This window comes from Scyliorhinus canicula, chromosome 2, assembly GCF_902713615.1.
Source record: "Scyliorhinus canicula chromosome 2, sScyCan1.1, whole genome shotgun sequence".
Taxonomy (NCBI): domain Eukaryota; kingdom Metazoa; phylum Chordata; class Chondrichthyes; order Carcharhiniformes; family Scyliorhinidae; genus Scyliorhinus; species Scyliorhinus canicula.
In genome coordinates this window covers 108,477,023-108,489,728 of record NC_052147.1, presented here as the reverse complement: position 1 = coordinate 108,489,728, position 12,706 = coordinate 108,477,023, and the positions used below count along the sequence as shown (strand labels likewise).

Here is a 12,706-nt window from a genome sequence, read left to right as displayed (position 1 = left end):
ACAATAATCTGGGAGGATTTTGAGGAGTCATCTTGTATGGTTAAAAGGGATTTTATGTTAATGAGACCCTTGTAAATTAAGATGTATTTTGTAATCCATGTTAATCCTGAAACCTATGTGTAATTGTTAAGGTACGGGCAGAGTAATCCTTTTGTTTCATGTCATATATCTATTTTTTTGCTGTTAAAAACTAATTAGCAGTCCTGTGACTCTGTTCCCTCACATTTGATTTGAAATCAAGTAAAAGTTACACAACAGAATTCTCCGTTGTCGGGATCCTCCAATCCGCTGGCAGCACACCCATGCCTGCGGGTTTCCTTGATGTGGAGATGCCGGCGTTGGACTGGGGTGAGCACAGTAAGAAGTCTTACAACACCAGGTTAAAGTCCAACAGGTTTGTTTCAAACACGAGCTTTCGGAGCACGGCTCCTTCTTCAGGTGAATGGAGAGGCTTGTTCCAGAAATGTTTATATAGACACAGTCAGAGATGCCCCGGAATGCGAGCACCTGCAGGCAATCAAATCATCAAAGATGCAGAGAGAGAGGTAACTCCAGGTTAAAGAGGTGTGAATTGTCCCAAGCCAGTTCAGTCGGTAGGCCTCTGCAAGTCCAGGCTTGTTGGTGGGGGCCGAATGTAATGCGACATGAATCCCAGATCCCGGTTGAGTCCGCACGCATGAATGCGGACTCAACCGGGATCTGGGATTCATGTCGCATTACATTCGGCCCCCACCAACAAGCCTGGACTTGCAGAGGCCTACCGACTGAACTGGCTTGGGACAATTCACACCTCTTTAACCTGGAGTTACCTCTCTCTCTGCATCTTTGATGATTTGATTGCCTGCAGGTGCTCGCATTCCGGGGCATCTCTGACTGTGTCTATATAAACATTTCTGGAACAAGCCTCTCCATTCACCTGAAGAAGGAGCCGTGCTCCGAAAGCTCGTGTTTGAAACAAACCTGTTGGACTTTAACCTGGTGTTGTAAGACTTCTTACTGTGCGGGTTTCCTGACAGCGTGGGGTGGCCGCAATGGGGAATCCCATTGGCCAGCTGTGGGAATGGAGAATCACGCTAATGATGGGGGTGTGCTGCGCCGGAAAACATGGCTGGCAGACCGGAGAATCACACTCACAATCTTTTGAGCCAGGATTCCATTCTGGGATCTTCCCATCCAGCTATGATATCAACTAGGATCATAACAATGGGAAGATATTGAGGAGCTGAGGAAGTGGGAGACCTTGGAGTGCATGTCCGCAGGACCTTGAAGGTGGCAGGATAGGCAGACAAGGTGGTCAAGAAAGTATATGGAATGCTTTCCTTTACTGAGCGAGGTATTGAATACAAAAGCAGGGATGTACTGGTGGAACTGTACAAAATGCTGGTTAGGCCACAGCTGGAGTTTTGTGTACAGTTCTAGTCTCCACATTACTGGAAGGACATAATTGCTCTGGAGAAGGTGCAGAAGAGATTTACAAGAATGTTGCCCGAATTGAAAATTGCAGGTATGAGGAAAGATTGGATAAGCTAGGGTTCTTTTCCTTAGAACAGAGGAGGTTAAGGGGTGACCTAATTGCTGTGTACAAAATCATGAGCTGAGCAGTCAATCATCATGGGCACAGATTTAAGATGATTGTTCGAAGAATTAGAGGGGACATGAGGAAAAGACTTTTCACCCAGATGATGGTAGGCATCTGGAATTCACTGACTAAATTGGTGGATGTTGCTGAAACACCCAACTCATTTGAAAGGTACCTGATCTGCATCAGCAGTGCTGTAACCTGTGATGCTATGTTTTAGAAAATGGGATTAAAATGAGTGGCTAGATTTTTTTTCTCTTTTTAGCCGGCGCATGGGCTGAATGGCCTCTTTCTGCACCATAATGTTTCCATGGTTCTATGGACAAAACTGTTAGCAAAACTGTTTGATGGATAAAGAACTGGCTGGGTAACAGGAAACAGAGAGTAGTGGTGGAAGGGAGTGTCTCAAAATGGAGAAGGGTGACTAGTGGTGTTCCACAGGGATCTGTGCTGGGATCACTGTTGTTTGTGATCTACATAAATGACCTGGAGGAAGGTATAGGTGGTCTGATTAGCAAGTTTGCAGATGATACTAAGGTTGGTGGAGTTGCAGATAGCGAGGAGGACTGTCAGAGAATGCAACAAAATATAGATAGATTGGAGGGTTGGGCAGAGAAATGGCAGATGGAGTTCAATCCAGGCAAATGCGAGGTGATGCATTTTGGAAGATCTAATTCAAGAGCGGACTATATGGTCAATGGAAGGGTCCTGGGGAAAATTGATGTACAGAGAGATCTGGGAGTTCAGGTCCATTGTACCCTGAAGGTGGCAACGCAGGTTGATAGAGTGGTCAAGAAGGCATACAGCATGCTTGCCTTCATCGGACGGGGCATTGAGTACAAGAGTTGGCAGGTCATGTTACAGTTGTATAGGACTTTGGTTAGGCCACATTTGGAATACTGCGTGCAGTTCTGGTCGCCACATTACCAGAAGGATGTGGATGCTTTGGAGAGGGTGCAGAGGAGGTTCACCAGGATGTTGTCTGGTATGGAGGGTGCTAGCTATGGAGAAAGGTTGAGTAGATTAGGATTGTTTTCATTGGAAAGACGGAGGTTGAGGGGGACCTGATTGAGGTCTACAAAATTATGAGAGGTATGGACAGGGTGGATAGCAACAAGCTTTTTCCAAGAGTGGGGGTATCAGTTACAAGGGGTCATGATCTCAAGGTGAGAGGGGGAAAGTTTAAGGGAGATGTGCGTGGAAAGTGTTTTACGCAGAGGATGGTGGGTGCCTGGAACGCTTTACCAGCGGAGGTGGTAGAGGCGGGCACGATAACATCATTTAAAAGGCATCTAGACAGGTATATGAACAGGCGGGAAAAGAGGGAAGTAGATCTTTGGAAAATAGGAGACAGGTTTAGATAAAGGATCTGGATCGGCGCAGGCTGGGAGGGCCATAGGGCCTGTTCCTGTGCTGTCATTTTCTTTGTTCTTTGCCCTGATACTTTTGATTTCAATAACCTGGTGGAATTATGTGCTTCTGCATCTTCTAATTGTCCACCCCAGCTTATTACATATAAGACTCCACGACACACGTCACATTTGTAGAGAATTGCATTATATGTACTCCGCCGAATCCTTACTTGAATTTAAAGGTTTCTCCCAACTCGGTAGCATTTCCGGGAGTGATCTCGAATATTCCACTGAAAGAGTAGGGATGGCCACCATAGGCATACTCTGTAGAAGTGAATGTAGAAAAGGTTACTGAAACAAAGGTCAGCCACTTACAAACTTATAAATACCATTCCAGCAATGTACTTCAAAGCAGCAGCGGACAGCCACTCTCTCCCCATCCATGTGACACTTCCACCTCGTGAAACAGCTCACTTCATGGAACAGGGTTCCCAATTCACTTTTAATTCAGGTTGAATCATGAACAGTTTTAAGCCCATCCGGGATCAAACCTGACATTTGAGGCTGTTTTTGAATACATTTAGAGCACCCAATTCATTTTTTCCAATTAAGGGGCAATCCACCTATGCTGCACATCTTAGGGTTGTGGGGGCGAAACCCACGCGGACACGGGGAGAATGTGCAAACTCCACATGGACAGTGACCCAGAGCCGGGATCGAACCCAGATCATCAGCACCGTGAGGCAACGGGACTAACCCGCTGCGCCACCATGCTGCCCCTTACATTTGGGACCTTGACTGCTGGACAGAGGGAGGGAACTCCCTTTGGTTGGGTGCAAACCCAGCTACCCAAGCCTGAAGCTACTATATTCAAGGTCAGTCTTCCACCCAATTCGTCATAACAACCCACATAAAATTAAAGGTCAAAATTGTGTACAAAATATATGCACAACCAGTGTAACTGGTTAATGTAGCTGCAAATGCCAAACAGTCAACATTGTCCCTAAGCTTCCAGGAACCCAATTATTGCTGGCAAAGATCCTAAATTGCACTGTTTTGTGTGGCAGTTGCACAATACATTGGTAATACCTGGGAAAGTAATTTGAATATGATAATAATAATCGCTTATTGTCACAAGTAGGCTTCAATGAAGTTACTATGAAAAGTCCCTAGTCGCCACATTCCGGCACCTGTTCAGGGAGGCTGGTACGGGAATTGAACCCGCGCTGCTGGCCTTGTTCTGGACAGGCGCCGGAATGTGGTGACCAGGGTCTTTTCACAGTAACTTCATTGAAATTGAAGCCTACTCGTGACAATAAGCGATTTTCATTTTTTCATTTCATTTCATTACAAGCCAGCTGGTTAGCCCACTGTGCTAAACCAGCCCCTATGCCACATCCCATGGAATGGCAACTCAGGGACTTCAGAATAGCTTATGCCATCTCCATCAATAAACTAGTGAAGCAGATCAATTTTGGCGCGACCTGAATTTCAAAACCCTTTCACTGTGCTGAACTTGACCACTTGCAGAAAATCATTTTGAGTTACGACCGAACTCAGTTGCCCTATTCAGTTTTCAGAAACATTTTGAGAAAGATTTTTAAAAAATCTTTTATTTCGGGAGGACATGGGTCATTTGAATGGTTTATAAAGTCTCCGATTTTAAAAACTCTCACTTGCATCAACAGTATGAGCGGGAACCTTCATGGGCCACATTGCACACAACATACAGGAAACCAGCAACTTAACGGCAAGGAAGAAATGTTTTGATGGGGTTTAGCTCAGGATTAAAAATACCAACCAAATACTGAAATTTTATTTTATTTTATTTAATGATCTTATAAATTGAAATATAGGCTAGAATTCTCCGGCCACTGGGATTATATTTTCCCGCCAGCTCTGGCCTTCCTGGCAGCATTGGGTGGCTTCAATGGGAAATCCCATTGACAAGTGGCAGAAGTAGAGAATACCTGCTGCTGAGGAATATGTAGCTGGGGAAGCGGAGAATCCTGCCCATATTCACAGAGCAAATAAATTGTTTTAAGGATTTTGCACTCACCCTCTCAAAGAGCACTCTACCCAGGCCCACTCCCCACCCGATCCCCATCTAACCTTTCGACATAAGGGGCAATTTAGCATAGCCAATCCACCTAACTTGCACATCTTTGGACTGTGGGAGGAAATTGGAGCACCCGGAGGCCATCCACGCAGACACGGGGAGAACGTGGAAACTCCACAGTCAACTGAGGCTGGAATTGAACCCGAGACCCTGGCACTGTGAGTGAAGATCAATTCTTTACTCACTCAATTCTTCATAACAACCCACATAAAATCAAATGTTAAAGTTGTGTACAAAATAATACACAAACAGTGGACAGTTAATGTACCTTTTAGATTGGCTGGCAGCTCTCGTGAGTGGGACTTCTTACAAGGGCGGATGCAAGTCCCGCCCACTGCCAACCACCACTCAAGTGAAAGTTAACTGGCAGTGGGCCTCCGAGAGTCTGCGATAGCCCATTTGGTGCTCACCACTCTTAAAATGCGACCCGAAGTGTAAGTTTTGGGACTGGTCAGGTGAACAATATTATGGTGCCTACTAATTCTGTACATGAAATAAAATGAAAAAAATGAAAATCGCTTATTGTCACGAGTAGGCTTCAATGAAGGCACTGTGAAAAGCCCCTAGTCGCCACATTCCGGCGCCTGTTCGGGGAGGCTGTTACGGGAATTGAACCGTGCTGCTGGCCTGCCTTAGTCTGCTAAACAGCCCCTATACTGTATTCCTCTATTACTGTAATCTTATTATATATATGTGAAAATCTGAGATAGATAATAGAAAAGTAGACCACTTCTGAGCCCTATATTGTAAGATTTTAGCTTAGATTGCATTTTGATTTTAAAGCTGACAGAAATGACTTTTCAGGTGCCTTTGAGTACCTGTCCAAATTAATCTATAGAGTGTTACTTTGAAACATGAGGTTAAACTGAGAAGCAATGTGGTGTGGGTGCAGAATATACAATTCAATATCTCTCTACTTACCTCTTCCATAGATCTCAATACCAGAATGAAAAACCCCTATTCCAAGTGTGGCTGTGTACTCATTTATCCAATACTGCAAAGGAAACACAAAGGTTAAATGGTGCATTAATGGTAAGCTCATGAAGCTTAGCAGTGCAGTACCTATGTGCCAACAAAGCACCAAGGATGTAGTTATCTCATTTGTCCATTGTGAAATGAATGCTTTACTCTTTTTACAAATTGAAGTTCAATTTTAAGTTTACTATCACACAACCACACATAGCAGTGTAACATTCGCTCTGATGAATAAGCCTCAGTTCTATGGCTAAGTATTGCAACAATTTCTGTAAAGATTAAGTATTGTTGCAATAAATTGGTCCCGCTGTGCAGAGTATATCATCGATGTGTGATGATACCTCAACCTGCAAGTCTTGGGTTAATTTCAGAAGAAATGAATTTCAGAAAGATCATCAGACATTAAAGCATCCTGGGAAAGCACTTAGAATGCAGAATGGTCCATTCAGCATATCACATTGCTCGGACTCCCCTACGAGAATCCCAACGATTTGCAATTTGTAATACTGTGAGGGAAGATGACTAAACCGCAGGAGTGATAACGTTGACCAATAGATATCTTTTATGTTAAAACAAAATTTAATTTAAACAGAGGGGGAAAAAAATCATACAGTAATAGCTTTCCAATTAACAGTTGAAACAGGTCTTAAATAAAAGGGGAAAAAAACTTTAACTCACTATTTACACCTGCCACTATATATTCCAATTAAGCAACAAATGCCACTTAGAAAAAAGTTAACAATCTCGGTTATTTGCTTTTCTGTTCAGTCCCTTGGAGAGAGACCCTTTCAGGACCAACCCGAAAATCCTTCTGTCTTGTCAGACTAATATCCTATGGCAAACTGCAAAACCACAGACAGACTTGGCTCCTCCCATTAATAACATCATCTGTATCCCAAGCACAGGGCATTCTCAAGTCTCCTCCCACTAAGATGCCCCATGAACTGCTTAGCTAGGACCAAACACAAATCTTCATGAATTATCGACACCCCAGGGATGTATTCTATTAGCCATCTATATGTAAACAGGGAATGGTTAAGATCAATTATTACTGTACTTTTACAATCCCTTAATCACAGCTTTTGCAGACATACTGCCTGTATGTATTTGAACCCAGCATTTCTAATAACGTTGCAACAACAAAATATAATATATAATAATTTTCAACATTCATCACACTGATAAGCAGAGAGAGCTTTAGGGTGAGAATGCATGACCTCATCGTGCCTGACTCGGATTTGTAATGAGATACGTCACAAGATCTAACAAGATCTTACGCACAGGGCGATATGGATCTTGCCCTCATTATGCTTCACTTAAATATGTCTGCACTGGAGTCCTCCAATGCCCGGGATTGAATGCCCGTGCCTGGGAGCCATCGCCATGGTGCTGTTTAGCGCTGGTTTCCACAAGCATGGATCAGGCATAACAGCACTTGGGGGGCATCTCCCAGGCAATCAGAGGCCCCCAGGTGGTCGGGCTCTGGGCAGGGGCGTACCCTGGCACCCCTGTTGCCATCTGGGCACATTAGCACTGCGAGCCCAGCACCTGGCATTGGCACCCAGCACTGCCACTTCAGCACTGCCAGGGTGCCCAGGTGACACTGCCAGGCTGACGGGGGCACTGACAAAATGTTTCCCTTTTTGTTCTGTTTCCTATGTTTGGCTTTGTAACTGGTAATCTGCAGGGAGAGATCCAGAGTGCATTCCGGGAAGCAGGGAGAAAACCAGGGAGTACCCTGTGAAGGTAGGTGATATAAAATCCTACCCCCAGGTTCCAGCGGCCTTCATTTTCGGAGAGAGATAGGGCAGTGGATGCAGGTAGGGCAGTGGATGTTGTCTATATGGATTTCAGTAAGGCCTTTGACAAGGTCTCTCATGGTAGACTGGTACAAAAGGTGAAGTCACGCGGGATCAGAGGTGAGCTGGCAAGATGGATACAGAACTGGCTAGGTCATAGAAGGCAGAGAGTAGCAATGGAAGGGTGCTTTTCTGATTGAAGGGCTGTGACTAGTGGTGATCCACAGGGATCAGTGCTGGGACCTTTGCTGTTCGTAGTATATAAAAATGATTTGGACGAAAATGTAACTAGTCTGATTAATAGATTTGCAGACGACACAAAGGTTGGTGGAATTGTGGATAGCGCTGAGAACTGTCAAGGATACAGCAGGATTTAGGGAGAGAAAAGAGGCAATCTTTCGAGTCCAATGACTCTTTGTCAAAATACAGTGAATGGTAGAACCCTCAAGAGTATTGACAGTCTGAGAGATCTTGGTATACAGGTCCACATGTCACTGAAAGGGGCAACACAGCGGGAGAAGGTAGTCAAAAAGGCACACAGCGTGTTTGCCTTCATTGGCCAGGACATTGAGTATAAAAATTGGCAAGTCATGTTGCAGCTGTATAGAACCTTAGTTAGGCCACACTTGTGGTATAGTGTTCAATTCTGGTCGCCACACTACCAGAAGGATGTGGAGGCTTTAGAGAGGGTGCAGAAGAGATTTACCAGGATATTGCCTGGTATGGAGGGCGTTATGAGGAGAGGTTGAATAAACGGTTTGTTCTCACTGGATCGAAGGAGGTCGAGGCCTGATAGAGGTCTACAAAATTATGAAGAGCATAGACAAAGTGGATTGTCAGAGACTTTTTCACAGGGTAGAGGGGTCAATTACTAGGGGGCATAGATTTAAGGCGCGAGGGGCAAGGTTTAGAGGAGATGTACGAGGTAAATGTTGTCCACAGAGGGTAGTAGATGCCTGGAAACCACTGCCGGAGGAGGTGGTGCAAGTAGGGACGATAGTGACATTTAAGGGGCATCTTGACAAATACATGAATAGAATGGCAATAGAGGCATACGGACCCCAGAAGTGTAGAAGATTTTAGTTTAGACAGGCAGCATGGCCGGCGCAGGCTTGGAGGGCCGAAGTGCCTGTTCCTGAGCTGTACTTTTCTTTGTTCTTTGTTCTGTGTGCCTGGGTGCCAGATTCCCTGTGCTGGGGTTTTGGCCTGGAGCTGCCCTCCCTTATGAGGTGGGGTGAGGGGGGACTTGAGAACCCCCTAATCGGTACATTTGGGTTAAGCGGGGTCCGGAGGCTGCAGTGGGTGGTCGAGCAATTGATGGCATTTAAACCTGGCGACCCAATCTCTTCCTGCACTGATGAGCTGAGCGCCCCTTCACCTCCCCAACCTTTTTTTGGCCCGTGGAATCTCTTCTCATGGGCAAGGCCTCCCTCCAGGCCTGACTCTTGGCAGTTCCAACCTGGCTCCTGGGCACCTTGGCACTGCCAGACTGGCACACTAGAAAGTGCCACCCAGGCACCCTGGCAGTGCCAACATGCCCAGGTGCCAGGAAAGTGGTAGGGTACCACCCTGCCCTATCCCAACCACCCAAGGGTCTTTAATGACCTCCGAGACCCCCTAAAGTACAACCACACCTGGGCCACATTTGTGGATCCCAGTGGTAAATGGCACCCGGTTGAGGTCTTGCAGGCATGGCCATTGACGGCTCGACACTGGGTGAAAGCGGCGTCCGGGTATTTAAATGAGCCCAGCTTGGGCATGATCCAGATTCCGGTGAGCGGTGCAAATCGGGTGAATCGCGATCGGCCTTCCAAGGAGCCCGATTGGGGCACTCACGGAATTTGCAACAGGCTGAATCATACCCTTAATCTGCTCCAGTGTAACCTTGCAGTGCATGGTGGACTGAGACAAGGAGCAGATAATATGCCCCAGAGTGCCTCTTTAGAACAGCTGCATCTTGGGGAGGCTGGGACAGATTGAACTAATTCTTGATCTTGTGAGTTTTCTGTTTCCAGCATTCTTACACCTGATCACAGTGGAAGCAAATTTTGAGCATTAACTTAGGGCAAGTTGGAGGTCCACCTTGAGTTTGGTTGTTCCTTGCTCAAACCCTGGAAAGGAACATCTCAAGTCCCCAGAGGCTATATTACAATGTAGAAAGTGGGCAATGAACAGGCACCTCGAAACCCTCTCATGGCTGTTTGCGCCTGACATTCAAGCGTCCAGTATCGTTGGCAGTATCGGTGCATCTTGTACTATCCTGAAAGCCCCACCAAATTATGTTAAGTCAGCTGGACTCATCTTCATGGGCAATCAATCAGTTCATTTGGTTCCATGTGAAGCCAAGCCTTCCAGACGGCTGCGAGCAGACAGCCAAGATGGCGTTGCTAGCCCCACTGTGTAATAAATGGAATGTATGAAGCTACTTATTTCATTGATTTTGATCTTGCACATGCTTGATTGTCAAGAAGAAGCCCATCTGGATGATAGGATTTGAAAGTTAAGTAGGTAAGGGATTTGAACATTAAGTAGATCATTTAAACTTAAAACAGAATATCTGTGCTGCCACATTAAGCTTTTGGAGTTTGATCTCATTCGAAAGCAATCCTAATGTATTCTTTTCTCATTGGTTTTTCTGGAATGATTGGGCTAATCACATCATTTTGCTTGAAGCAAAGGAGATAAATATTCAGAATTCTGATACTGAATATTCTGAGGAGTCTTTTTTTAAATCTCCCTAATACAGATTGGAGACACTGTTCAAAATGAAAGAGCAGTTTAATACATTTAAAACATAGCTTAGTGGGGTTTCACAGCTTCCTTTTAACAGCGGATTCTGAGTTTGGATTCAGTCCAAGATGAAAGCCAACTGTTATGGATTCTAAACGAGACTAGTATTGGCACATTTGCATCAGTTGCTACTCACTGTGGGGCCACAGTATAAAACTGTCATAATTTAGCAATGCCTGCCAACATCACTGAGAGAACATTAATTCTGCCACAAAGCCATAATGGTGCAGTTCAGATATGCTTTCCCTGAGACAGACTGGACGGAATGATAATCTTTTGCACTCAATCTGACTTAGAGGGTGCTTGATACTGACGTTAGGGGCTGACCAAATCTCAGAAATACGTGGCCATTCCTCATTACTGATACTGTAAAGCAAATGATGGCCAGATGTAAATTTAATGAGTCAGAGGAATGAAGATGCAGCACGTTTTTGCATCGCCAACAGTTCATCAAAATGTTCAGCCAATTTTTTTGCCTGCTTTGTTTTTCAGCCAATTTGCCCAACAAATCTAACCCGCAGTTCTCTGAGTTTACATTGGAAAACCCGCAAATTCGAGGTTCTGCTGGTACAAACTGTTTGAGGATTGTTTTTTTTTTAAATTTAGAGTACCCAATAATTTTGTTTTCCAATTAAGGGGCAATTTAGCGTGGCCTATCCACCTACCCTGCATATCTTTGGATTGTGGGGGTGAAACCCACACAGATATGGGGAGAATGTGCAAACTCCACACAGACAGTGACCCAGGGCCGGGATTCAAACCTGGGTCCTCAGCGCCGTAGACAGCAATGCTAGCCACTGTGCCACATGCCGCCCCTCTGTTTGAGGATTGTTAACATAGACAAATGAAAATCTGGTCGGAGTCTCTCAGCCTGGTAGGCATAGTGGGGATAAAGGGGTCAGGATGGCAGCCGGTGACTAGTGGTGTGCCTCATGGGCCTGCGCTAGGCCCACAACATTTTACAACATACATTAATGATCTGGAAGAAAGAACTGAAGGCACTGTTGCTAACTTTGCAGATGATACAACGATTTATAGAGAGACAGGTAGTATTGAGGAAGCAAGGGGACTGCAGAAGGATTGGACACGCTAGGAGTGGGAGCAATGAAATACAATGTGAAAAAGTGTGAGATTATGCACTTTGGAAGGAGGAATTTAGGCATAGACTATTTTCTAAATGGGGAAATGCTTAGGAAGTCAGATGCACAAAGGGCCTTGGGAGTCCTTGTTCACAATTCTCTTAAGGTGCAGGTCCAGTCGGCAGTTAAGAAGGCAAATGCAATGTTAGCATTCATGTTGAGAGGGCTAGAATACAAGACCAGAGATGTACTTCTGAGGCTGTATAAGACTCTGGTCAGCCCACATTTGGAGTATTGTGAGCAGTTTTGGGCCCCGTACCTAGTTTTGGGCCCCAAAACTAAGGAAGGACGTGCTGGCTTTGGAAGGGGTCCAGAGGAGGTTCACAAGAATGATCCCTGGAATGAAGAACTTGTCGTATGAGGAACAGTTTAGGACTCTGGGTCTGTACTCATTGGAGTTTAGAAGGATGAGGGGGGATCTTATTGAAACTTACAGGATACTGTGAGGCCTGGATAGAGTGGATGTGGAGAGGATGTAGTGTATTACCCTTGGTATCCAGGTTTGAATCTTATCATGGCAGATGGTGGAATTTATTTATTTTTTAATTGGAATTAAAAGTCTAATGCTGACCGTGAGATCATTGTCAATTGTAATAAAGGGAAGGAAGTCTGCCATCCTTACCTGGCCTGGTCGACATGTGACTCCAGGCCCACAACAATGTGGTTGACTCTTAAATGGCCCATATAACTGCTCCAGTTGTATCACATTCGCTAGAAAGTCTCTAAGGACTGCAACAGTTCAAGAAGGCAGCTCACCACCACCCTTGGGATGGGCAATAATTCCATCCTAGCCAGTGATGCCCACATGAACAAATATTTTAAAAACAAATCCTTGCCTTGGTGTGATCAGTCAATTTGCCACTAAATTCAAGAAAAATTAAGATTTAATTTTATGAGCTAGAAGCCATTTTTTATTGAGCACTTGAATATACTTAAGAGGAATGGTATTCATA

The 12,706-nt window shown here is 45.0% G+C and overlaps 1 protein-coding gene across 1 annotated transcript in view; it reads right to left on the bottom strand.

Moving 5' to 3' along the window:
- Positions 1–12,706, bottom strand: part of LOC119957009 (deubiquitinase DESI2) — a 215,294-nt gene that overhangs the window by 44,222 nt on the left and 158,366 nt on the right. The window contains exons 2-3 of the mRNA XM_038784596.1: positions 5,972–6,044; positions 3,162–3,255 (exon numbers count right to left, since the gene is read on the bottom strand). Of these exons, the coding sequence (XP_038640524.1) occupies positions 3,162–3,255; positions 5,972–6,044 (167 nt within the window). The remainder of the gene's footprint in view (positions 1–3,161; positions 3,256–5,971; positions 6,045–12,706) is intronic.